The sequence below is a fragment of the Gallus gallus genome, chromosome 8, assembly GCF_016699485.2.
Source record: "Gallus gallus isolate bGalGal1 chromosome 8, bGalGal1.mat.broiler.GRCg7b, whole genome shotgun sequence".
Lineage (NCBI taxonomy): Eukaryota > Metazoa > Chordata > Aves > Galliformes > Phasianidae > Gallus > Gallus gallus.
The window spans coordinates 15,837,998-15,865,357 of record NC_052539.1 but is presented as its reverse complement, the minus strand read 5'-3'; the positions used below and the strand labels follow the sequence as shown (position 1 = coordinate 15,865,357).

The window sequence follows — 27,360 nt, the reverse complement described above, 5'->3', positions numbered from 1 at the left end:
AAAATGAATTTGTATAATAATTCTATTGCATTATATATAAAATACTTTCGGCAACTTCCAATGCACCGCCATGATGAACTATTATTTATAAAGGAAAAGGAGTCTGTGTTTTATCTTTATTTGGACTTGCTCTGCCTCTGCGACTCTTTAGCAAATTCCTTACTTCTGAGTGACAATTCAGTGCAGTGCAGTACCAAGAGGCTTCATTTACAAATCAGACCTGGTTGTTTTCCAAACCTTGTCACAAGAAACTCCATTTAAGGGTATAATTGAATATCACTGAAATATTTCCAAAAGAGCCTCTCAAATGCTTTACACTACCCTGAAGCAAAACTACTTATTTATCAAATAAAACATATCTCATAAGATTATTATGCAGTTTTCCACTGTACATTTTTATTGCCCTGCAGGTATGAAAAAGCAAGCCAAATACTGAATTTCAGCCTTATGTAACAAGAAAAAATACGAACAGTTTCCGTGCTGCTGTCAGTCATTTACAAAAGTTTCCTACAAGCTTACTGTTTGGAAAAAATAGCCCAGTAGATTCAAAAGAGAATGTGAATATGAAAATTGATTATTTTCAGGGAAAGGCAAGATGCCACTAATGGATGTTGTCACATCAATGCCAAGACACGACACAAGCATTTCAAATGAATCAAAATGTGCCTGCAGGAGGGAGAACACAGCGTGATCCCTATGCAGGTGGCTACTGCCAGATGTAGATGCAGCCATAAGACCTGCTGGATCTTCAGTGAGCACCAGGCACAGCACTGTCACCACTTCAGACTGTGTGTCTCACACACATTGCTGAGCCCCTGATGAACAGGCTCTTATGGCCTTGGATCAGTGTGAAAAGAACATTTAGTTAGGTAATTGGCAACAACTTGGCCTAAATCTATGGAATAGCTTGCATAGAGATTTCCAACAACAGACTGCGACAAATCTGTCTAGGGCATCAATCAAACCACAGTGGTAGAAAACGATGCAAAATTAAGCAGAGTTCAGCTTCAGACTGCTGGTTGAAACTGTTGAAGACTTAATAGGATGTGCAACATGAGAACAGGCGATGGAGAGCCCTAGCCTTCTCATGACACTAGAATATAAAAGCAAAAATTATGTATTCTTTAAGAATATCCATCAGAAATCATGTTTTACTCTCAAAAGAAGTTTTATGTATCAAACACCTACATTTTTCCCCCCAAGGACAGCGAATGAACAAGAAAAACACATTCCATTTAAATGCACTTTTTTTTTTCTTTACTGTTTCTCTACTTACTTTTGAACCTCTTTCTCCTTTCACTCCTTGCTCTCCCAGCTCACCTGGCTCTCCCTTTGGAAAGAACATATCAAATAGGCAAATAACATCACTGAACACAAATGGCGATAGAATTCCAACAACCAATAAAGAAACCTCACTTTTTGAAACACTTACTGGAGGCCCCTGCTGTCCAATTTGTCCTCTAAGCCCTGGAAGACCTATGTGACCCTGGGAAGCAGAAAATATAATATATTGTAATATACATAAATCAGAGTAACACACTCAATAAGCTACAGATCTGCTTCTAAAGCCCATCCTGGGAGGTGCTGAGTGGCCCCAGCTTGACTGATTTCACCTGCATAAAAGTATGCTTAGCTCTCCTGACATGAGACTTAGGGAGCTTTTCTTCTTTAAACTCTCTATTTCAAACTCACTCAAGAGGAGTCTGTATTTTAAACATTTCTGCACTTCCATGAGCATAGTCTATATTTGGTTCTCTGATTTATTACCCTGCCTATATTCACTGCCAGTGCAATTTAAACAGGATATTCTGTGTTAAGAACTGTTTTGTATTTCAACAGACAAGCAGAAAGAGTTACTATCCATTTGTGTTGGCTGAAACACTGTATACAATTAATGAATAATTGTTAGAATTAGAGAATAATTTAGTTTGGAAAGGATCTCATCTAGAGCAACTAAGCTTAAGAAGGACCATCAGGCTGTCTAGGACGATTGCCTAGTTGGGTTTAAAGTACCTCCAAAGATGGAGATACTTTTTTCTTTTCTTTTCTTTTGAAGTGTTTTCTTGTGTTCAGATGGAACATTTCATGTGTCTCAATTTGTGTCCATTGCCTGTCACTGCACACTGCTGAGATGAGTTTGACATCTTCATCCTCATTCCCTCCCATTAGGTATTTATACACACTAAGATTCCGTGCCCAAGTTTTCTTTTTTCCAGGTGAAAGAGTCCTTGTTCTGCCAGCTTCTCCTCATATGAAAGATGCTCCAATCTGTGCTAAGAACACATCAGTGCAGTGAGGCACCAACACATGCAGCTTTGCGCATATGTGAGAGACGATGATACTTTTGCTTCATGAGTCTGCATGTATGCACAGCAGCCATGTTCAAATGGAAAATATTAAAAAGCAAGAGGTATTACCTTGTAGCCCTCATCACCAGGCTCTCCTCTATCTCCACGTTCCCCAGTGGGCCCCTATAAAAAAGAAAAAAGAGCACAGTGCAGCAGCTGAACTGAAATACTGCAACAGTAAAGTGAAGAAGAATCTGACCAACCAGACTGAATGGAAGACTCAAAATATTACATTCAGCTTGTCTAAAGGAATAAATATTATTTTTTTCCTAAACAAAATACACTGCAGTCAGACAGGAAGCACTATCAAAAATATTTTCCAACTGAAGAAGTGAAAAGATAGCTCTTGTATGGGCAAAAACAAAATAGGAACACTGAGCTCATCAGAAGTTCTGATACGTGTGCATATCACTTGGTATCAGAATTATGAATCTCACGAATGACCACACTTTGTTTTCAGGGAATGCAAGGAAAACTCTCGTGTGATTTCCATAGGACAGCGCATGGTAAATGAGGTTGTCTTTCACAACGGCTTGCTACGCTCAGAATTTGGTTTAATTCTGAAGTTCATCCTAATAAGGAGTCAATCTCAATCCCTCAGGCCACTTCTCAGAAATGAGAACTGAGCAGGAGTGTTATTGGCATTATTTCTTGACTGATAGTTCTTACTGCTGCATTCTGACACTTTACTGCCCCTGCCTTAGGGAAAGCCCCTTGCTCCAACCCCACAAAAGAAATGGGATTTTCCTCCCAAATTTAACTCTTGTTGCATCAAATTTACCAAATCTCATTCAGAGGGAAAAATGATGGAATAAGGAGTCATGCCCACAGAAAGTAAGACTGGCCAAGACTTTGACATCTAGCACTCAGATGAAATGAGGTCAACCTTTTTTGTGTCTGAAGTAAAATCACATAAAGAAAACTTGGCGAGGCATAGATAACTGAAGTGTATCAATTGGAAATGAACAAATTGGCCAGGTCCATCAATGTATACTGTAATGCAACTGCTTCTATACTCTCCAGGGTTTCGGCATGTTCATGGCATGTTTCCTCAGGGGAATCTGCAAAGCGAAAAGACCCTGCTTGCAATGTTTGAGCAGTCAGCTCAGCTACAAGAGAATCAACTGAAGTCTCCTCTCATGCATTTCCAAAATTAAAACAAGAACCTGGCCCAGACTGTCTTCAGTCACACCTGGGTCTCATAGCCCCTGCTTTCTGGGGAGTGAGGTACAAATATAAAGGTTAATCTGAAGAGAAGTAGGCTATACGTATTGCATCTGGCACAAAGCCTTAATAAGATTATGAGATTGCATTTAATTTTTGGACATGCTTCTAGTTACTGCAAAAAGACACCCCACATACAAAGTTAGTAAATGTAAGGTTACAAAATGCAGCTATTTCTCTGAGTCGGTTAAAATAGCTTTGTAGCAATAATGAAGTAAGTCAAAACATTCTGGTCAGTAAAGCAATTAGGTATAATTCAGTATAAATACAGGGGATAAAAATAGTGATTCAGAATGCAGTGATCTAAACACAGACTGAAGGTGTTAGCATAATTAAACACAAGGCACAATCTCAAGCAGGAAAGAACACGTGACTGCATTTTTCAGAGTGAGTTTATCAATGGAAAAACCATCACTCTACAATTTTGCACAAGGAGGGCATTGACTCCTTAGAAAGTGATAAGAAGTTTCAGAAAGAGCTCTCATTGTCTCTTGTTTTCAGGCACTAATATAATTTTTTTTTGAGAAACAAAGACCTACTGGTTCACCTATGGGCCCAGGTGGTCCAAGTACTGTACTGTCTTCGCCTGGGTAACCCTAAAATGAAGGTAAACATTAAATAAATGTACTTGTAAGTTCAACACTGTCTGCAATCCATACAAGTTCAAATGTAGTAATACGTCAGAAAGCATACTGTATAGACGCTACTAGTGAGTATGATGCTTCTGGTTTTAGGACAGCAGAAGTGATAACACCACTTCAACAAGAATCACCTTTTTAAGAAGCAAATAAAGGACTAAAAACCTAAGTATTTGCTCTGTTCTTGAAAGCAGCTGTTAAAGGAGTATTTGAACATTGCCCATATTCTTTGGAATGGAGGAACAGGATATTTGAACAAGAGTAAAGAAAAGAAAAGTTCTTCTACTGTCTTAAGAGGTGTAGTTAACACAGAAAAATAAGTGCCCAGACAACTCCAACAATCAGCCTGAAAAGGCTCATACTATTTTTTGTTTTAAATATGAAGTGATCATCATCTAAAGCAATAGGCAAAACAGTTATGTATTACAACATATTTAATACAAAGAGACACATATTTTCAATATTATCACAGATGTCAGAAAGTGCACTGAACTGCATTTTCAGAAGCATCAAAGCAAGCTCAACTTCTCGCTCCCAACAATTTTGTTTTTAGATACTGTTTCTGAAAATCTTCTCAGAAGCCACTTATAAAATCCCCAGTAAATGTCTATTAGCAGTATTCATTGCAAAACTGGCCCTAACATAAGGACATATTTCTCTGCCTGGTGCAACTCTAAACTGATCTTTATGAAGGGAATCCCTGTACCTCCCTGGGGCCACAGGGGCTTCACTTGGCATGCAAACTTGTTTCCAGGGTTTGGGGCTCAAAAGAACAGTGAATTTAACACTAAAAAACTAAACTGGGGCAATTTCCTGCCCCTAACATCTTATATGAAGCATCATAATTGGACCTTCAGCAAAATCCATGGGAGTACTCACAGGCTTAAGGTTAAGTGAATGCTTCTCAGTTCCCACACTGATTATTCCTATCAGCAGTGCTTACTGAGGGCAGCGGTGTTATCTGATAGGATAGAATGTGTTTTTTTAAACAATAGATACTTTGTTTTTTGAAACCTGAAACGTTTCAGCAGTAATTCAGAACTCTGCCTCCCGATGATCTGTTTCCCCACTTTGTAATTCTTTGCATATTCTCTCACAATACTGAATAAATGGTGGCTTTTGCTGCACGCTGCGCAAAGCAGTGAATATGCAGTAACATTTCCTCTTTTGTGGTTATCCAAACCATAAGAAAGAATAATCCATCTTCATACCTTTTCTCCTTTGGGTCCTGGGGGCCCTGAAGGCCCTGCAGGGCCTTGGTGACCCTAAAGAATGAAAGAAAACAAAAATTAGTTCCAATGCAAATAATTAAAGAAATAATTAATTCTGAACTTTTGTTTAGCTACTTGTTGCCATTATTTTTGGCTGCTCGCTAGTAATGCTACACAGTGATGTGGGACAAAACTAATGGGCACTGGCAGAAAATTCATTGTGTGCAGGAAAATCTGCGCACACAGTGGGAAGCTGAAGGCTGATGTCTAACAGGGGCTTCATGCATGTCAAGGGAGCTGGGCTTGATCTTCAGGGCTAGGGCCACAGATGGGACTTTCTGTATGGAGTAGACATGGCAGTCTGGACTGTAAGAGGAAGATCATCAGAGAACAGCAATTTTTATTCAGTGAATGCCACAACACCTTTATGTCCTTCAGCTAACCTCATTCAATCAGTGGTTCTGCTAGTTAAAGGGAAAGTGCCTGACCAGATGGTAAGCAGAGGTAGTGGCTTGCTTAATTTTCTTCATAATGAATAGCTGTTGTAATTTTATAGGAACTTTATTAAAAAATAGAGTGGGAAGCACTGGAAGAACGAAGGTTTCAAATCTGATACAAAGAAATGACTGCTGGTGTACTTGCAAAAAACAGCCAACGTTGCTTAATGCTTACACTGCTGAGTAGGAATTCAGGTGTGATACAAATGTATGCGTCTGACACAGAAAACATTTGCATATTCTAAAACTCACCCCATATCCTGGAATTCCAAGCTCTCCTCCAGGTCCCATTCCTCCTGGATGTCCCTGATAAATGCAATAATCAGTGATAAAAAAAAAGAATGAGCTTCCTTCTAGAATATTACAGCAATGTAAACTTTATAAAGTCATCTTCAGACACTGATATTTGAGAACCGTGGATTACTTTCTCATTACTTTCAACTTCATTTGTTCATAATTAAGATCAAATGGATCTGAGGCTTTCAGAAGTGTGAAGGAGCTTCATGTGTTCAAGAGACACAGTGCTGCACTCTGTGGCCATAGGACTGGACCCTAAAGCTGTGATTTAGACACATATTGGATGCTTTTTTTTTTTTTTTTTTTTTTTTTTGCATCTGCCATCACACAATGTGAAGCACGCATGGAGAGCTTGTGATGAGTTCATAATGTTAGTGGAAATACACTTAAATCAGTTAACTGCAGATTAGACACCCATTCAATAGGGCTATAACAGTCTTCATCCAAAATGCCGTATTTCAGCCATAACTAAGGCTTTATTTATGTAATATCAAAACCCATGATTTCTGTTCTTGGAGTCAGAAAGGTTTAAGAAACAGTAAGTGAAGTTGCATCCTGGCTGTGGGGTATGTGTACTCCATGGCACGCCCTCCCATCCTGCTCTCTGATTGCCAGATCAAAAACCCAATGAGAACATGAGATGATTTCCTGCTGGTCCGTGAGTTTCTGTCTGGACAGGTGCATAGGTCTTATCTGAACACCAGAAGGCCAGGGCACACATTGACAGCCAGGGGCTGGGAAGGACTTCTAGGTAGCATAAAGACCATCTGCATCTCGAGCTACAGCTTTTACTATTTATACATGGTACATCTGTGACTTTGCTTCTTTGGTGGAGAGACAGGCTACTGCTAAACCACAAATGCATGAGCTCTTAAATAAGCATATTGTGTACATACCAAGGGGCCTCGAGTTCCTCTTGCACCTTTGGGACCAATTTTTCCATGCTGACCAGAACCACCAGCAGGACCAATTTCTCCAGGAGGGCCAAGCTGCCCCTTTTCCCCCTGTAGGTGTTATTTTATTAAGAATAATTAGTGATTGATACTACATTTCAAATGCAGTTTATGCCTAATCAAAGTGCATAACAGCATTACTTAAGAAGAACATTACATTTACATGTTGTTTACTGTAGTTCTTAGAAAGTCTGAATCCAGACCTGTGTAGGAAAAAAAAAATCTACGGAAACTTGTCTTTCTTTTTTGTTTAGCCAGAGCTGAACTTTTTTTTTTTTATAGCATCAGAAGCTGTTCTGATTTGTACATCCTGATTCAAATTTAATTTTCCTAAGGTCCCAAATGCTATCAACCACAAAATAATGATTACAATTGCTATGTCTAACAATAATTAAAAAAAAACTAGCTTGAGAAGTGAAAGAAAACAGGCATGGACTTAGGTTGAATATTTTACCATTAGGCTGCGGTATGAAATTATCAACATATAAAACCTACTGATGTCTTTCTGACATCATAGGGTGCTGACTGGCATTCATCAGTGTCAAAGGAGTAAGTGGAATTATTTTGTAATGCAAATTCAAGTTACAGACAAAAGGAATGGAACTTGGGAAGATGGAAAGTAGTACCTTCTTTCCCAAACGGCCCCTCTGACCTGGGTTTCCTGGTGTTCCTTCAGGACCCTGTAGGTTTATGAGGGAGGCAAAAATAAATGATTGAGAAAGACCTGGGAAACATGTTTGAACCGTGCTCCAAATTGGATAACTAAGCAGGCTTTTGTTATACAGAGAGGTGGGAGGAAAAATCTCATTAACTGTTGCTATGAGGAAGTTAGCGTGGCTGTTTCAAGTTACAGCAGAAATAAATGGGTGAACATAAGGGATCACTTATCAAACTAGTGAAGATGAACTGGACATTAAAAAAAAAAAAAAAAGACAAACACTAAAACACAATAAATCTTGCCCAGACAGAAAGTATTTCTTCAGGAGTAAAGTTGCTTATGAATTTAGAGAAATGCAATGCACAGTTACTACTTAAGAAAACCTTGGAGTTGTCAATTGCCAAGAGCAGGGCCTTGGCAAAATCTGCTGCAGAGGAGAGACCCAGCTCAGTGCATGGGGGGGCCCTTCCACTGCCAGCCCCATGGTGGTTGTGTAAGTGGGTTTGCTGTCTGTAGATGAGGGCTGCCTCAGAGCTACCACCTCACTGCCCTCTGAGTCACTTCAAAAAATGACCCTCAGAAATGGCTGGAAGTGTCCAGAGTAAATTGGACTCAATTTATCCAATTGAGTGAAGGCAAAGAGGTAATTCAGCTTTAGTTTTGGGTAAGGTTAGATACACATACAATATTTTTAAAGATATTCTGGTGACAAGCCAGGGTAAATAGAGTTCAAACAGAATAATGAAGCCCATTTGTTGCTTCATTATCTTATGGTTAAGGAAAATGTAATGTTACTCTCACCCATAATAAAATTCCCAAAAAGGAAATTGGTTTCCTTGTTCAGACCAAGATGTTGTGATCTGTCCACATGTCTAGAATGAGGTCAAGCCAAAACTGTAGTACAACCACCCTAGATACTGGGGAGGATGAATGGGGAGAGAGGCAGCTCTGCAGCTACATTTGGAATGCACGGAAGAGAAATGCACTTTTCAACTGCCACAGCGTGAATCACCAGACCTGCCTGTCTCACTGAGGCACAGCAGTGCTGTTGATGTTGTTTACTCTATACAGGTATAATTACATACAATGCAGACATCAAGGCTGAGCTATTTTATGATAATTTTAATGTATGAAACATTCTTGCTTCTCCAGAATTGTCAATCCAAAAAAAAGAAAAAAGTTAGGGTGATATTACTGTGCCAGAAACATCGATTTTTCTGCAGTGCACCCTAAGCTGTGACAGCTGATATGTGCATTTTCTTCCTCCACTAGGAGAGTTGTTTGCAGTGAAGAGCATAGGACTAAAGAGAGCAGATTGCAATACTGAGGCTTAGAGGATAGAGAGAACAGTGCTCACAGCCAGTGACAGCTGGCCCTCCAAACTGCTGTTTACTCATACTCCATCATCACATAAAGCTACGGTGAAGACAGCCAGGGGATTGTGAACGAATTTTGGGTGAGGGAATCTGATGTCCGACTTGAGGCTACATACTTGCTTTAGAAGCTGTGCTCTAAAAGATTAGTTTACAGTAAGTAGCTGCACAAAACTTCAGCAAAATAGATTAGATGAATGGATTGCAGGTGCTTGGCATGACACCAGAACAAACAGCAAACTGATCTAACAGTGTTAACAGTCGATCCCAAGGTTCATTTGCTATCTGACATATGTGTGCCTGCTGCCATTTCTTTCCGTCTGTCATCTCTAGCAATTGGTGATCCTGTGATATGTCTATTTAATTCCTTTCACAGAAGCACCAAAATCTAGTCAGTTAAGGAATAACTGTTTTTTAAGAACAAAAAAATTTCATTATCCCATTCTTCCTCCTTTTTTTTTTTGTTTTGTTTGTTTTTTAATTTATTGTATATGCCTCATTGCAGGCCTACTAACAAGGGAAGAAGAGAAGGCTCACCAAAGCACAGAAGCATCAACTGAAGAAGGGCTGCCTGGTATGATAGTCCCTGTCTTCTGGAAGTCAGCTTCAGTATGAGTTGGACAGCATTCATGATAAGGTCTTTACATCACCTTGACAGCAGCATAGAAAGACCACTGCTAGGCAAGGCAGACCATCCTCCCATGGCAACCGATCACAAATCAACAGTAGGTGTTGTTTAGATTATATGATACCTACTATGATGTGATAACTTGTTTTAAGTGACTTTTGAACTGCTCTGTATATCTTAACAAAGAAGGCCCTGTATTTCACACCAACACTTTAAGAAATCCTGTGCTGTTGATGTCTGTGCTGCAGTAATGTTGTAAATAAAGACACCTCGATGTTAAATACATCACTTCTAGATATGTTATTTTTAGTCATTGCTGTTGTTGTTAAGGTGTATTAAGTTAAGTATGTATTTGGTGAGAATATTAGCATAGAATATTCAATCAGAGCCAACACCTGTGTGCTCTAAGTTCCAGAGCTTCATTAATTACAGTGCTCAAAAGGGCAATTCTTTGCCCTAAAGAACTTTTAATCTAAACTAAAAACTAAATAGCCCTGGGACAGTAAGCAAACCCATCAGTAGGGAAAGAAACAAAGCAATGAAATATCTGACAGCACTATCTGTGATAGAATATGCATCCAGGCAGATTCTTTGAGTATTTTTTTAAATTTAGAGAATGATTTAACTCTGTGAAATTACCCACAGTCTCCAAATTAAGGTGAGGGTAGAGTTTGACAACAGAAGGCTGTCTGAAGAGACCTCAGGTGAGAAAATCCAGGCTGTGTGGTGTATATGTTGAGGTGACAAATGTGAGGAATTAGGGTCTGCTGAGAAGTCCCAGATTTAAAATGGGGAAAACATTTGTCTCTCCAAAATCCCAAACTACATAGAAAGGGTAGATAAGCTAGTTCAAAGATTGTAATCTCTCAGTAAAAAGGAAAACAAAGTAAGCAAAATAATAATAATAAAATACTAAAAAGCAAATGAACAAAAAGCCCACTTAATATGAAAAACACTTACAGGAGCACCCATTATGCCAGGTTCACCAGGAGGTCCGGCACTTCCCGGTGTTCCCATCTCTCCTTTTTCACCAGTTTCTCCATGGAGGCCCTGTTCTCCAGGCTCTCCCTAAAGCAACACAGAAAATCTTTCATCAGGTTACAGCTCCGAAATTTATCCTTGACAAAAGAGAATTCTAAATCTTCAAGTGTGACCAAAGAAAACAAACAAAAATGGAAAAAAAAAAGAAAACCACAACAACCAGCCACAAAAAAATAACAAAAAAACAAAAACAAAAAAAAAAAACAATAAAAAAAGACCAACTATCATGCTAGAACTAATGGGAATCTTTCCAGTCAAGGCTCCAAGTTAAGGTAAAACCTTTTCTACAGCTGATTCACACGCTCATTCAACAGCCACATTTTGCCTCATCCATCTCCTACTACTGTGAGGGTGTAACATCCACTGTCCTTGCACCTGTCACAGTCCCTGGCACAGCACTGATCTGATGCAGGGAGTGAAGCATTGGGCTTGCTCTGTCTGGCACGATGTTCACAAGGGAAATAAACTGCACTGAGTTCTTCACTTTGAATTCCTCTGCCAAGCTATTCAGTTTTGCAGAGCAGGTCTGTGCCATGTAGGCTTGTAATACACAGGGCTTTCCATGGTAAAACTACCTGCACCCAAACGGGCTCTGCTGAGTTTGTGTAATAGAGAGTGGGAAAAAAAAAGGGTATCTGGGCCTTTCAATTAATGTCTGCTTTACATCTGCTAAGAAAATGAACCTACCTTTGGGCCATCTCTTCCCTGAACACCATCTTCTCCTGGAGGTCCTGGTTCACCCTTACAAAAAGGAACAGTTAAGAAGAAAATTATTGCCACTGACCGAACTTCTCCAGACTTCTTTCTGCCCTGGTTTTACAAACACTTATTATCATTTTGGACTTTCTGGGCCATGAACAACTTTTATGGTGCTGTGATAGTTTATTTTGCCTTCATTTTTCACTTATTTACTGTGACGGTAACAGCCCTGTGAGCCTGGAGCACCAAAAACCATGCAAAACAATCAGCATTAGAAAAGCGAGGCACAGCTATGCCGGTATAACAATGAATATTTGGCCAGTAGCACTGAGATTGCTCAGTTTTGGAGTACAGAACATGTAATTACAGTAACTTCAACAATACATCTATTCTGTGCTGGATTTCTATGCGTTGGCATGTTCAGTGACTCAGTCTAGGTCAATGAAAAGCCTCACTGACCACCTGTAACCACAACATGACATTTTAACGTTTGCCTTTCTTGGGGCCTTATCTTGAAAGACAATGGCACCTCACAACTTTTGATGCAGATAGTAGAACAGCAAATACAACCTGCCTTCTACTAATAACATGGTATTTCAGTCATAGAAGTATGGTAAATATGGAACTTCCATGTGGACAATTATGAGGAATTACTCCTCAACAACAACAGGTGTAATTGTAGAATGCAACTTGCTGGAGATTTTGGGCAGGAGGAAAAGATGATAGCAAGGAGCTAATGGGACATTAGAGCAGCTCAGTGGGAAGGCTTAAATCTAAAAGGATACAACTTATGCTCTTTTACAAGTGCCCTGGATAAAAATCTGTCTCTAGCACTTGAAAAGACTTTTTCATCCTTCAAAGGTAGGCAACTATCTGGGTCACATGGAAGAGGTAAGAAAGACGTTCAGAAGGAATAAGCAGGTATACAAGTGTTGGCTGAAATTGAGTGCTGATTGAGCTCACTCAGCACAGCACCAGAAGCAAATCACCTGCATGAGATGATGGTACACAGAGGTATCCTGCTCTGTTGGGGCAAAGTTCCATTATTTTGCCTAACTGAGAATTACTGTCATCTTAACAGCTGGGCTGGACAACTTTGGATTTAGCTTCCTGCTCAAACCAGCCATTTCTCAGTGGCACTGAACACCTAGAAATATTTCAGCATTATAATCAGTACTCTTTTTAACTTGCCACAGCACTGTATATGTTCTTTTAAAAGATATATGAAAGTAACTTATTAAATTCTTTTCATAAACTAAGGTTTTCTGGCGCATTTGCAATGTATCTATTTTCCTTTTTGGAGGAACATTCATGCTGATAGCTCACCCTTAAGCCTTGGTCGCCAGGTTCTCCAGCCTTCCCAGCAGGTCCAGCATCTCCCTGAAATGTCACAAGACAATTAAGTCAGTGGATGGCAAGAGACAATATTTCTAACAGTGATGAAGTTTACTGATAATGCAGTCATTATGACAGTACTTCTTAGTGGCTCACATCCTGTATCACTCTCTGCTTGGCTAATGAGTCAAATTGCTCACATTTGCTTATATGGAAACTAAAAAATTTAAGTAGTCCAATAGAATAATTTCAGCATTTACCTTTGTGCCTGGTTCTCCCTGCAGGCCGGGTTCTCCTTCAGGGCCAGGAGGTCCCTGCATGGTAAAAAAAGCTACTGTTACGCACTGTCATTAGCAATTTTGCAACTACCAAAGAATACAGCCAAAATACAAGCATAAATATGAAATGAGACACTTGGAAAGCTGCATGTATGAAAAATTAAAATAAGAAAACACTGTTGTTTGGTCTTCCTGAAGACTGACAGAAGGAAAGTATGGGGGAGTTTAGAACTGTACCGTAGATGAATAGATTGTGAAGACACAGCAGTACCACTAAGCTTACAACTTTCACCATAAATTACTGGCAAGCTGAGTAATAATCTACCTTTTGCAGATCTTACTGACAACTCTGTAACTCTGTCACTGTTTTGGCTTGGATCCAAGTAGATACAGTCTTTGGAAAACAAATATAGAGGTTTTCAGATTACTTCTCACAGCATTTATATCTAACCTTTTTTTTTTTTTTTAATTTATTTATTATTTTCAACAGGCAGTCAGAAGACTGGGTTCCGGGTGACTGGGGAATTGCACTTCTCTGAATAAGCCAAATCCTTCTTGCACTAAGTGAGCTCACCCTTCAGCTACTTTACTGCAAACGTAGCTAATACATTCTGTCATATTTCTTTCAAAGAATTATTAAAAACAAAGCAAAAAATAGAAGAAAAATTAGCAAGAAGACTGTCTGTGGCTGCTTTTCTTCATCTACCATTTGCAAAGGCTTATGATTAATATTGTTCCAGTTGCAAATTCCCAGTCTTGGATAAACTAACTGCAAGGAGGATGTTTCTTGTTCCTCTTGAATACTGATTGTTATAGATGTCATGACCTCATGCCTGATGACAGCTCACAACAGAAAAAGGTACTTATTTTAGAAAGCCTATAAGTAAGAGAGGATCTCAGCAGCTTATTGCATTTAAATCAGCTACAGGTAATAAAATAATTTGTGAACACACAGTCCAGGCATATTCTGTTGTTTGAGTGTTTCTAGTTAGAAAACAGGTGATTAAAAACTCACCTCAAAACCCATATCTCCAATTGCACCAGCATCCCCTGGTTGTCCTCTTGGACCCTGGCATTAGATAGAATATTGGAGGCATTATTCAATTAACATTAAATTATATTTTACAGCCTTGACCTTGACCCTTCAAAAATACCAACTGGTGTAAAGAAACGTATTTCATTGTCTTTTGTCTTGAATCCTCAGTGTATGTAAGTACCATGGTTGCATATAGTACTGAAGGCCTTATTGCCAGTCTTGAAACACTAGAGTAGCAGATTCCCTAGAATAACACAGATGTCTCTTCTTATAGACTAAAAGTAAACTATTATCTGAACTAAGCTCTCCTCCTGATTAACTGAGACTTTGTTTAATTAAGGATTGTTAGACTGTCTGGTTTGCTTTGTGGAAAAGCCTACAGTCTGGTACAGAATTAACTGGAAGCAACTACTGTGGATTTAGCAGTGTTTAGACAGAACAATCACTGAGGTGTAATGGAGTAAAGGCTGGGGCCTTTTTGATAACATCAGTAACTATGCTATAAGCACTTTCTTACTGGGCATGCTTGTAAGTAACTAATTGAGTGCAACTACACACCTATGGATTGCTTCCTAAAGCAACATTCTCAATCTCTATGCACCTAAGCCTGTTTATCTCTGCTCACTGAATGGGATTTGTGTACTTGGGGTGCAGAGCTTGCCTGTAACAGCTTACAGCTGATTTCATAGCCACTGTGAATGTCTGTCAAGACAAATCAGCCACCTAGATCTATCCAGTCTGAACCCTGAAAAAGTTCATTTCCATTTACCCCTTTTGGATTCATTGTGTTCATAGAGATACTGTGTTCAAAACATTTCCCTTGTTTATTACTTTACCTAAAGAAGATATGCTGCTACCCATATTTGTGGTAGAAGTCTTTGAAGCAAATATTTACTCTTTCTTCTTCACTTACTCCTTAGACTATACATATGGTTTTTCTTCTCCTGATGACTTGGCAGTGATAACACAAATCTGTTCTTGCCTTGTAGCACCAATGCAAACTGCATATGAATAAGAAGACTTCAGCAGATGCATATATTTTAACTTATAGCTATATTTAAGTGTAAAAAACAATGGAAACTGCAGTTAATTTCCTGCTAAGAATTCATTTGTACTACACTGAGTCCATTGGTTTTGGTTTACAGTGACTCCATGGCATTCCATGATGCAAGTGTCCCAGAGCTTAAGTTTGACTCAGGAGTCAAGCTGTAATATCCCCATAGAGCTAAGTCTGCTGGACTGGTAACACATCTTTCCCTTGCGACTTTCAGGGAAATTCAGAAGCCAGAAACAGAGAAAATAGGGATGCCTTTTAACCATTAACAGCAGATAGCTTGCAAACAAGATTTTTACTGAATTGTCTGAAAAGTAGGTAAAGTTGCTGTGTAATTTAGATCGAGCCTGCTACTAAAAATAGTTCTAACTACCTAAGTTTTTCTGCTCCTCCATTATTAATTCACATTTTTTCTGCTTAGAGACAGGACAAGAGAAACTGTGAGAGCAGCCAGCTCTTATGTAGTGACCAGCTGTTGGCAAAATCAAGCTGCTCACAAATGTAGTTAAACAAGAGCCATGCATTTCATTTTGTAATGTCTTCTGTCATTTTCATAGCTTCTTTCTAGCTCCACAGACCATTTTCCAAAGACATTTTTCTTCTCTAGCACTTGAGATAAAAATTCTGCTCACAAGATTAACTTTTTTTTTCATTTTGACACTGCATGTGTAGATTCTACACTGGTGAGCACTACAGAAATATAGGTTGCTCAGGAGTACACCTCTTAGATTTAATAAGGCTAATAGTCATTCTATACATGTGAAAATATAGGCTTGAAGGGAATAGCAGGAATTCTATGTAAAAGCCTTGCATTACAAGGCTCTCAGATACTACAACACTACTACAAGTTGGCAACTGAAATAAGTCAGCAATTGTACTCAAAAGACAATTTACTAAAATAAAAGCTGTTGGCTGCTTCCTAGCAGAGAGCAATGGCTTTGTGTAAGCATCTGTCAGTCTATGGATTAGTAGAAATAATATTTAATATTCTTAGAAACTGTTAGAAATAATATGCTTTATGTCAACAGTTCACTTTCAAGATTTAAATTACCTGTGCGTCCTTTGCTATAAAAAACAGCATTTCAGAAGCAACAAAACCACAGCTTTTTACATTTTTTACTTTTCAGCACTACAGAATGGCAGCCTTCTCCCAACTTCCCTCCTCTAAGAAAGTATACGCTCTTTCACTGTATTTATACAATCTGACTTATCCCCAGAGATGATGATGCAAAAGTATTCCTATCATGGCTACACATTTCAGTACTTTGTATGCAGAACCAGCACAATTGTCTGTTATGATATTAACCACATAAAAGTGAGCGTGACTTTGAAATAATAATAATCAGAACAGGAATCCGTTCAAAAGAGGAATGTCTGAGGTTTATTAGAACAGTCTTTTTGTTATTAAAACTTTAATTTGCCAAATATATATGGTCCTTGAGTTCTTGAGCAACAATCCTAAGATGTCCGAAAACAACACCACTAATATCTGTATTAGCACATACATTTACTAAACCTGTGAAGCAGATGTCTACCCCAATGTAGAGCTGAGCCACCAATCATTGCAATCCAGATTTTGCCATGCTCTCCTATGTTGTATATGCCTTACTATAGTCCCAGCATGATTAATGCATCTCCTTATGTACAAGTTACACCAAAGCAAGGGAGGCAGTCTCAGGTCCTGTAGTTATACAACTATTACCCCACAGTCCCTACCCATGCACTGCTGACAACACAAAATCTTGGTAAAACAGAGCTTGAGCTGCTAGGGAACTCAGTACAATACATGGAAAAGAATTTAAGCAGGCATAAGGATCAACTTACTGTCTCTCCCATTGGTCCTCTGTCTCCTGTGGTTCCAGGAGGCCCAGGCAAACCCTCAAAGATTAAAATAAAATGAAGGAAAAAAAAAATCAGTTGGAAGCAGGCTGTTTTGCATTCTGTGCAAAACCACTTCCCTCTCTCATTTCTGCTCACTCAATAACTTGCTCAGAAATACTTTAGAAGCCTCTTTTTCTGGATGACATGCATCACTAGCCCTTGTGGCAGGTGAGGAAGCCCCAGACAGATCCCTCCACTGTTTCTTTTACATAGGGATGGATCTTGGCTGACCCACCATTTATCAGACCTGCACTGCTCTCCTTAGCCTCAGGTGCTGCTGGTACGTGCAAACTGGGCCTACCCACACTATAAGTGTCCTGTCCTCCAAATGGTATTTGAGATTATCAGTAAGGTTCACACCCCACCTTTCTTTCTGTTTAACCTGGCTCACAGCATGTCTCACATCCCCTTCTAGAAACTTCATCTGTAGGAGTACTAGCGCAGTATCTTGTACTTTGCAACAAGTGTACTAATTCCTATCATCTCAGTCCAATGAAATTTTGCTTCATTCTTTACTTCATTCTATATACACACAAATCTCAGTGAAGGAAGAGAGGAAAACCCACTGCCAAAGCTGAGAGGCAACAGGCTTACAAATCTGACCAGAGGAGGCAAGAGAAGTGCAGTGGCAAACAGCATTCCGAGTCTCAGCTTCAGCCCACTGTCACAACCATTACTGCTTTGCTTCTGTTTTTAGGCTTCCTTCCTTCTTGAATATCCCCTACCACTGGGATTCATTGATAACCTTCTTTGTAGAAGACAAAATATAGAATCATAGAATTGCTCAGGTTGGAAAAGACCTTAAAGATTATCAAATCCAACAGCAACCTATCTTAGATATCCACTGAAAAAAAGCTCTAGATGAGGACTTCTCTACTATACAAGTGGTATACTTGTATATATTTTTCTATATTTATCTCAACATTTATAGTACCTATCTGGTTTAAAATCTGTCAACTAATTTTCTATGTCACAGCAACCTTCCTTAAAACTACAATAACATTACTTGCAAAGCAACTTATAGCCCCTCCTTGCTAAATACTGCTGCTGTTCTGCTGCAGTTTGTGGTCATACTATACTCTGTAGACCATCATCCATGAAAGCACTGGTCTAGTAGCACACTGCCATGTTCACACTAACTCTCACTTCTGCCTCTGATTCTCTGTACAGAAAGTACATATATTAGTTTTCAAGCTGCTCTAAAATAAATAAAAAAATAGTATGATATATATAAAGTATGATATTTTGTGTTTTGGAAGAAGTACTAGGGTATTTAATACTCACAAGTGCTCCTTGATCTCCTCTTTGACCTGGATTTCCAGCTTTACCCTGGTCAAAGAGAGATTTTTAAAGATGTTAGCCTCTGATAATTTTGAAGAACAGGTCAGAAACTGGTAGTAAGTACATAAAGGCTCAATACAAAGACTGACTCCAATACTTACAATGAGCCCAGGAGTGCCTTTCTTTCCTGGATCTCCTCTTTCTCCCTGACAAATAACAACATGTGAGTTCTATTGGTCTTTGCTACATAAGCTGCATACAGGCGATGTATATTTTAATGCTGGGTAAGTGCAGAAATTGCAGATTTAGACTTAGGTGGGCTTCTACTACAGTTAAGAAGTACCTGCAGAAAACAGAAATTTGCAAGTCTCCTCTTGGACTAAATGAAAATTTATTACTGCTTCCAACATGTAGACTTTCTGGGGATGGCATGGTGTATTGCCTATCACAGTCTATCTACGTTTCGTATGGTGCTGAGCAATGGAAGCACTCACCTTAACTCCTTGTGTACCCGTCTCTCCAAGAGGACCATCTATACCTCTGGGCCCCTGAATATTGAACAAGTGATTAGGAACATTAATTGTGTGTTATTTTGTATCAATACATGCAACATAAACGCTAGGAGATGGAAATCTATTTTGTTGGCATGAACACTGAAAATCCCCAGGATGAAAAGCAATTTTCCTTGCATGTTAAGTAAGAAATAAAGCTTCAAAGAATAAAATTAGTTTCTGGCTTGCTATAAATTTTAGAATAAATATATATATATATATTTAACTATATAAAAAGATGTTTAAGGGCTCCACTGGACCCAGTTTGCAGGCAGGTATTTTTCTGCTCTTCTAAATATGCCTCACATGCACGCAAAGTGGATGAAGAAGTACCTAGATGATTACTGCTTATACAAGGCACTTGCTTTTGGACTTCAGTTGCACAAACAAAAAATCCAGCTTGCTTGTATGACTTTAAAACAGGCACATAAGGTTCTTCCATTAGTAAACCAGCTTGGGGCAAGATCGAAAGCAATTTATTATCTTGCATAGTGAACTGCTGTATTATCAAACTAAATTATCTACTTTAAATCGACATTTTACAACCAATACGTGAACAGTGATAGCCTATTATGTTATGCCTGTTATGCTATGGTATTTCAAGATAGCAAATATTTATTGTCAAAATGGTCAGACACCATTACTTAAAATTAGCAATCTTAATCCATTAGTTCAGAAGCAAGCAAACAAACAAAAAATCATTAAAATAGATAATGAGCAAAATGGAAAAAAAAAACTGTTTAATCATGCTGATATTGGAGGGTATTTCCATAATTCAAAATCCTTGTTGGGTACAGAAACAAAACAACAACAACAAAAAAAAACAGTTAAATACAATCTAAAACCAACAACTGCTTCAAAGCAAGATCTAGATGAAGATAACAGAGCTGGGTTCTTTACAACAGTAAGCAGTGGGAGGACGAGATGATAGCATTTCTGGTGGCTTCCTGGCTGTGTGGTGCTGCTGTCAATCAGAGAGAATACGTACATTGCTAAGGCATTCCCTCAACAAAAATGATTTGCATTTTCAGAGTGCATTTCTGAGTTACAGGGAATCTTATCTCTTGGGTCATGGTTTTTAGTGCAGGGCACTCAATCACGTCTGATTACAGAGTGTTCTAATAAGTAATAAGATAGGGATGCAAAAAGACTTTGTTGGAAGCATATCTGATTTTATTCACTTCCTTCTCAAAAAAAAAAAAAAAAAAAAAAAAAAGTTTGTGACATCCATGTCCCTACTGAGCTTTTTGAGACAAAACATAACAAAATTCTGTTCTGTTAGCTTGGCTATATTGATGCACATCAAAGCTCCTGTCAGAACAGATGAGCAGCCACCCGCTCTTCTCTGGAGCTACAGTAAAACAAAAGGCTGGCGGGTACCTCGGAAACAACACGCACTCAGGTTCTGTTAGGCTTTGCTCTTGAAATGTCTCAGGAAATGGCCTTTCCTGGGGGCTGATACATAATTACATCGTCTGGCCAAGCCAAAGCTATCTCATGAGAAGCTTATCCATTAGCTTTTCAGCACTGCTGCTTCTGGCCAGCATGAGCAGTGCGCAGCAGCTGCAGGGCAAGGAAAGGGAACAGGCTGGGAGTTGTTAGAAGCCTTCTGATACTTCAGGGGGGTTGGAAACAGCTTTTGTGAGGCAATCACTGTGCTTTCCTGGCCCCCTTTCTTGCTTTGGTCAATTAATGACCGAGTATTTATAGACTTTTTTTTTTTTCTTTAAGCCAGAAGAGGAAAAAAAAAAAAAAGAAGCCACAAAACACAACACTTCTGGTCTCTCTGAGGCTCTTGCTCAGTGCGGTCCCAGTCCAAAAACAACTGAAGTCTGTGGAAATCCTGGTGACTTCAATGCACACAGAGATGAGAAACAAAAGGCTAACAGCGCTTCCAAGGGTGATGGAGGCCTTGATGAGAAAAACAGAACTGCACCTCAAGTTTGGATTATGTAACTGTGTAACTATTGAATTATTGTATAGTATAATCTAAAAGAAAGCTAAACATCTTGATCAAATTAATGTCTGGGTATTGCTCTGCACTTTTTCTGTAATAGATGACTAAAATGTATACAAAACGGGTTGTGATGAAAACTTAAGGAGGACTAAGCAGGTTTAGAGTCCTGCGATCTAATATGGCTCTTGTGTGAAATTTCTCCATGGAAGAGGAGGAAAAGGTTGGAAACCTTGAGGTGAAGTGAGGGTTGATCAAAAAATGGGGGGCACAGGGAGATAGAAGCTCAAAGAAGAGCAAAGGAATATCCTAGGGAACATATGGAAGGGGAGATTCAGAGTATTAAGGTGAACACTTGCAAAAAAGTTTTATTCTTTCCCCCACTTCTTAGATTCATGACCTGTTATTTGCCTTTCTGCATTCTCCACAGTGCTTTTAAGGGAATAGAAGCTCAAAATGAAATATTCAAGGAGAAAAATGGATATTTTAATTGTACTCATCTGTAAGTAATAAATAATTTTCATTCTAGATTTTTTTCTTCTATCATTAATAATATTAACAAATAAATTGTTTTAAACACTTGCTACTTCCTTTTAATCACAACGGGGGCCACAACCCAGTTTAGGAAATGGCCTTGTGAGGAAAATGCACAGGATTGTCAGTTCGTACTCAGTGCACAGTGCACCAAAATCTTCCTGCTAGTCACATGAATAGTGCTACATTGACAGTCCATTCATTAGGAACACTAATCACTAATAATCACTAAAAATCAGGTGAAAAGGCCTATCATTCAAAACACCAACCTTTCACTAAATAATTTTGAACTGAAAACAAGTTAACAGAAACCAACAAAATGCTCAGCTTTTGGCTCAGGATTTTGCCTGCCTTTAGCCAGTCACAGAGCAGAGTGTAGGAATCCAAGGGAAACGCAATTGAATGTTCTATCAAAAACACACCATAACATTCCTATAAATAGTACGCTGTGATGCACGGATCTTTTGGATCTGTATCGTTTCCTACTGTAACTTGTACAGAACGAGAGATACACATAACATGCTTGCTGCTATTTAATTTAGGTTGCAGCTAAGCTGAGGAGTAAGTCTACCAAACGATTGCTACTATTTTCTTTGGCATGGGTTCAGTTTCTTTACTAAAATGGAACATATTGCACTGAAAACTTAAAGATAATAAATAAAGCAAGAAAAAGTTCATCTAAGAAGGAAAGAAGAACCACCAATCTGTTTTGTTTTCCTCATTCTGTCTCCTAGATGTAAGACTGAAAATAACACTATGTACACTAAGTACGCCATGCAGTTACTTCCCTCTCAGTGAGCAGAATACCAGGGAAATAAGAGCATAAAAATAACTGCTTTTAAGTTTTAGTTACTAAGCATTAGGCTGAAAAATACTAACTGCTCAGAATCTTAGCAGGTATTAAGAACTTTGCTTTGGTGAAGTCAATCTCATGATACAGGAACCCTTTCTCTCAAATTAAAGGTAACAGTTGAGTTCAGTGGAGATTATGGTACACACAAAAAGCAGCATCAGTCTCTGACATTCTAATTTTCTTCTCCATACATTAATACACAAGAACAAAAAACTTGGCAGCCATAGAGCCACTGTCACAATATCGTTACCAGTATGTCCTTCAAGACTACTCTTCCTTTTGGCCACGAGAGAGATTCCCTCTCTTTGACGCAGCTATTTCCATTCTCCAGAGTATCATTCTGACACTAGAGTATCTAGCAAGTGGTGTTCTCCTTCTGTGCTTTCAAAAGATCGAATGGTATATAAGAAAAAGAAAAGAGTCACAAAAGGACCCAACTCTCTACTTGATTTTCAAGTCTTGAGCATGAGCTAAGAAAGCTGTGTGCTCAGTGGCATATCTCCCCAAAACCCTCAGTGTGCTCCACAGGCTCCCAGACTGCCTCCCTTCAGCTGGCCAGAACTCCCCAGTGTGTTGGAGACTGAGCAGCTGGATGCTCTCAGGCAAAAGTATTCTGCTGGGAAACTTTGGATGTGAACTGGTTGCTGAAAGATTCATAGTTTATGGGATGAAGGAATTCCACTCTGTGACAGTGCAGAAGTAGAGGTCAATGCTCTCAAGGGTTTCTGCAGATTCCAGCTGTGAAGATGGGACAATTTCTTGTTTCAGTACACAATAAAAGGAAATTTCCATATGCTTCTATTTAACTTCTGTATGTGACCGCAGTATGCATTTTTCCAAGGCCTGCCACACAGAGCTTTGGGTTCTTACACTTGTCATTCTGAATCCAGTGATGACAAATCCCAGATTTCAGGGGCCTCCAAATATTTTCCTTGTGTGTTTTAGGTTTGATATTTTGATTTTGAGAGTAGAAAATATTCTCAACAGCTTCAGTGGGAGTTTGTTCTCAGAGCCTAAAGACTTGGGTCTGCTCCAAGACACTTTTCCATGAATTATTCCTAGTCACGTTGGATGTAGGCAAAGGCACAAACCACAGCTCTGAACCAGGGCTTCCACAGAACTTGGGACGTTTGGGATTTATTTTGAGTGATCTTTAATTATGAGCAATGTATTCCACGATGTGCTGCCAAAATCATAAAGAGACACCCTCAAAAATTCTTGTCTCAGTTGGCAGAAGATGTGACATTCCTTAAATAAAATACCTCCTACCTTCAAAACAGAATCTAAATTAAATCTGCTGCTGGGAAGGAGGAGAGCCTGGAGGACTCACGTTGAAGCAGCAGCTTGGTTTCAATCCCAGCTCTGGTGATGTTGGCAGATGGACCATCAAGAGGGAAGGATCAGAAGGGGAGTTTCAAGGGGAACGCTGTGTCCCCTGGAATTAAAACATACTACCTGAAAGCAGTTTAGTCCCAGTTTCAGAGACTAATTACTTTTCAGCTGGCCTTTGAACACATTGCATCCCATAGGTGACCAGCTGAGCAAACTCCAGTAGACATATATGGCCCAAAGAATTCTCAAACGTTAGCTTTGTACAGTGAAAACTGGGTTTGCATATACCTACTCTTCTGCATGCCACTGGCTTGCAAGTAGCAATTCAGCAAAACACTTCAGCACGCATTTCACTTTGAGCCACGCTCCCACTGAAATCATAGAGAGGTAATTGCACTCATCTGGTTCACTGAATCAGACCACTGAAAGTGGTGCCAAGCTTCTGCTTGTTTTAAGTCTCACAATTGCTTTGCATTTCTTTTGATATACATTTTCAAATCTGTACGTGAAGTAAATGGGTTATTTGTCCTACTTCCCATCTAAGCTAAAATGGAGAACCTCACTCCTATCAGAAGGCTATCTTAGCCACCAACACAGGTTCCTGGGATCCCCTAGGGCCATTCTGTATCAAGCCTATTTGTAAAAACACCTTCTGAACGCTTCAGGAGGTACTTTTCTGAAAGCCAGTGGCTGGGGTTCGACTCTGCTGCTTACATCACTTCTGGTAATTGGTTGGGCTCCATATTTCTAAAAGGCAGGGTGGGTTCTCAGCCTCTACAGCTCATTAAGGTTTCTCTGAATTTTGTCAGATAGGTTGCATAAACATATATATCTACATTCTGAAAAACGGGCCTCAATTAACTCATTTTTTTCTGGGCACTGACTAGTATGACACTTGCTCCCTACATCTCACATGTCACATGCTAGTTTTCTGAACTTAATTTGCTTTTTCTGCAGGTAAAATTACCAAACTAATACATTCTCTTCCGACTTCACTACTTCCTCTCTCAGAGCCATTGGGGATTTTTATTTTACTTTCAAAAACATAAATGATGTATTGATAAAGAAAACTGTTCTTAAAACACCCAAACGGACCACTAGTGGTCATAAATGTAACACTTTCATATATATCTAGAGAAGATAAGGCTAGTAGTCATTTTTGCTCTGGTCCTGCTCTCAGCTGAAATCAAAAGCAAATCCCTATTTAACTGAAACACGACGGAAAATGAAGATTCTGACTGTTTCCTACATAGAAATACAACTATCATCCGTTTGATTTCACTACAAATAGTTGGAGTCCAGAGTTCAGAAGCAACAGTACATGGGTTCTACATCAAATTTATATTGGCAACACTCTAATCCCTGCTCTAAGTACCATAAGAAAGCAGAATTACTCACCCTTCTGCCCTTAGGCCCCTGTGGCCCTGGTGGTCCCCTTGTCCCAGAAGGTCCCTACATGTCAAATAAACTAATTATTGTCTTCGACATATAGATTTATAGAAATTACAAGGTTCATACACAATGAGTAACAACCAATGCAACCAAAACAAATTAGTAACTTCTAGTCATGGCTCAAATTAAATTAATTGTGTTAGTATAATTTCTCTAGTAAAATCTGAATAGCAGCCTTTAAGTAATCTTATTCTGAATAAGAAAGCATGATTTGTTGGATTACATTACTTCTGTCCAGTGTTTGAACATTCCTCAAGGGATACTCTTAATTCAGCAACATTATGTTAAAGCCTGTGTACTGTTGATACAGTGAAATTATAACAGTTATATACAGCAAATCATAAAATCATTTTTATATTAATAATCAAACTAAACATAAAATAACATATGTAATTTATATTAAAAATCAATGAATAAAATTGTTCTGCAATAATAAACCATCCTTAAAAAGCTCTATGTCCCTACTTGTCTCAACTGAGTAATTTTTAAATGGGTGAGTAAGTGATATAATTACTTTTCCTGTCTCTCATGGATTATCCTGGTACAGAGCAGGTGAACACTGTGTCTGACTGGGCAAACTGTCATGACAGTTTTACAGACTGCAGTACCAGTTAGAAAACATTCGTAACCCCAGCAGAGCAAAAACGCAATTTAAAAAATGGTACATTTTATGTCAAATCAAAGCACTATTTTATACCTACAGGTATTCCTTCTGGCCCCACTGGCCCGGGGCCTCCTGGAGGTCCTATGTAGCCCTAGAATTGAAGTATAGAAAAAAGACACAATTTTATCTAAGTTGTTATTAAAACAACAATAATAAACCCAGTGAGTTACTTGAAAAATTGGAGATAAACTAATAAAATGCCAACTGATGCACAGAATGTTGCATTCTGACTTAGAAAAAGCGTTGCTGTTGGGAAACCAGTCTTCACACTAGGGTGACACCCAGGGGCTGTCTGCAACTGCTGTGTAGTAGATTTAAGAGCTCACACTGGTTTCCAGTCTGAGTACTAGAACAACATGGTTACCCCAGCATACACTACAAATTGTTTGATCTACTTCCCTTCCTTTATTTCTCTCTCCTTTCAATTCAATGTATTTTATTTTATTTTTTAATGTAAGTCTCCTGAGAGTCATTTGATAAAACTTCTGTTATTTTGCTGCTTCATTCAGCAGATCAGTTTGCAACATCAGTTCAACAGCAGTCAAAACGTTGCTAATGAAGCTTCCTGGGAACACTGCAATATAAATACTGTTCTTTTTCATAAAGTTCGCACAGTCGAAAGTCTTAGAATTCATTACTGTTTTGGAAGGTACAGTGCCTTTGTCATTAACATAAATATGGATTTGACCTTACTTAGGACTTACCATCACACCTTTCTCTCCAGGAGGACCTACTGGTCCTGGACTGCCTCGCTCTCCCTTTAATGAAAAATTAAAAAGAAAATAAAAGTGAGTGTTCTTTCCCTGAAACGTTCCTTGTCTACTATTCCTAGACCTGCTCTGACAATACGACAGTGGTGCAAGAGGACTTTTATTACGGGTGTCATTTACAATCTACAAGGAACTTACTGCTAAAAGGGGAGTGCATAATACCTCTGCTTTAGCGACTTTCCTTTTCTTAGAAGTCTGCAGAAGAGATTTGGTACTTCACCAGTCTTTCTGAGCTGCTACTAGCAGATCCCTTCTCTCTGTTGCCTGCACCACATTTATAGTTATGTTTTTAATCTATAATCCTCACCTCAATAAACATTTTTTTTCCTCTCTCCCTCATTCCTTCAGCATGTTTTGAGAAAAGAACAGATCTAAAAGGAAGGCAGCCCTGCAACAGCTGTACAAGCAATGGGAATGGGCGGCATAGAGAAGGTCTAATTCTTGTCTTATGTACATTCCCACCTTTTATTCATATAATATCCAGCCCAACCATCAGCTTGGCTGTAGATTATGCTCATTGCACAGACTGCACATTTGTTGTGGACAGTACCCATGACATAGAGATAATGCAATACTTTGTTACATACTTTGAAGACACATTTCCTTAAAATAAATGTGCTCAAAGTATATTTGTCATTTAAATCCACACAGCATGTTTACATCATAGTATTCAATCCAGAAGAGAGGAAGACAAGTTCTACAGAAACAGCATAGTAGTGAAAATAATTATTGTACTGTGAAGAAGATTGCTTCCAATTACTTATCGATCAATTATTCTTTTACTGTCTCTTACCTTCCCTCCTACTTAAACTAGCAGC

General features: G+C 38.9%; 1 protein-coding gene across 4 annotated transcripts in view; it reads right to left on the bottom strand.

Moving 5' to 3' along the window:
• COL24A1 (collagen type XXIV alpha 1 chain) overlaps positions 1-27,360 on the bottom strand; it is a 116,589-nt gene that overhangs the window by 20,848 nt on the left and 68,381 nt on the right. For 2 of the 4 annotated variants that reach the window (XR_005861877.2, XM_015290844.4), the window contains exons 26-45: positions 26,477-26,530; positions 25,810-25,863; positions 25,055-25,108; positions 18,927-18,980; positions 18,594-18,638; positions 18,436-18,480; positions 17,095-17,148; positions 14,196-14,249; positions 13,163-13,216; positions 12,894-12,947; positions 11,556-11,609; positions 10,788-10,895; positions 7,795-7,848; positions 7,112-7,219; positions 6,171-6,224; positions 5,422-5,475; positions 4,112-4,168; positions 2,418-2,471; positions 1,433-1,486; positions 1,277-1,330 (exon numbers count right to left, since the gene is read on the bottom strand). Coding sequence is in view for 3 of the 4 variants with exons in the window: in XM_015290844.4 (XP_015146330.2) it covers positions 1,277-1,330; positions 1,433-1,486; positions 2,418-2,471; positions 4,112-4,168; positions 5,422-5,475; positions 6,171-6,224; positions 7,112-7,219; positions 7,795-7,848; positions 10,788-10,895; positions 11,556-11,609; positions 12,894-12,947; positions 13,163-13,216; positions 14,196-14,249; positions 17,095-17,148; positions 18,436-18,480; positions 18,594-18,638; positions 18,927-18,980; positions 25,055-25,108; positions 25,810-25,863; positions 26,477-26,530 (1,173 nt within the window). In the remaining variant the exon portion in view is untranslated. The remainder of the gene's footprint in view (positions 1-1,276; positions 1,331-1,432; positions 1,487-2,417; positions 2,472-4,111; positions 4,169-5,421; positions 5,476-6,170; positions 6,225-7,111; positions 7,220-7,794; positions 7,849-10,787; positions 10,896-11,555; positions 11,610-12,893; positions 12,948-13,162; positions 13,217-14,195; positions 14,250-17,094; positions 17,149-18,435; positions 18,481-18,593; positions 18,639-18,926; positions 18,981-25,054; positions 25,109-25,809; positions 25,864-26,476; positions 26,531-27,360) is intronic. The other 2 variants (XM_040704847.2, XM_040704846.2) reach the window with 2 other exon arrangements.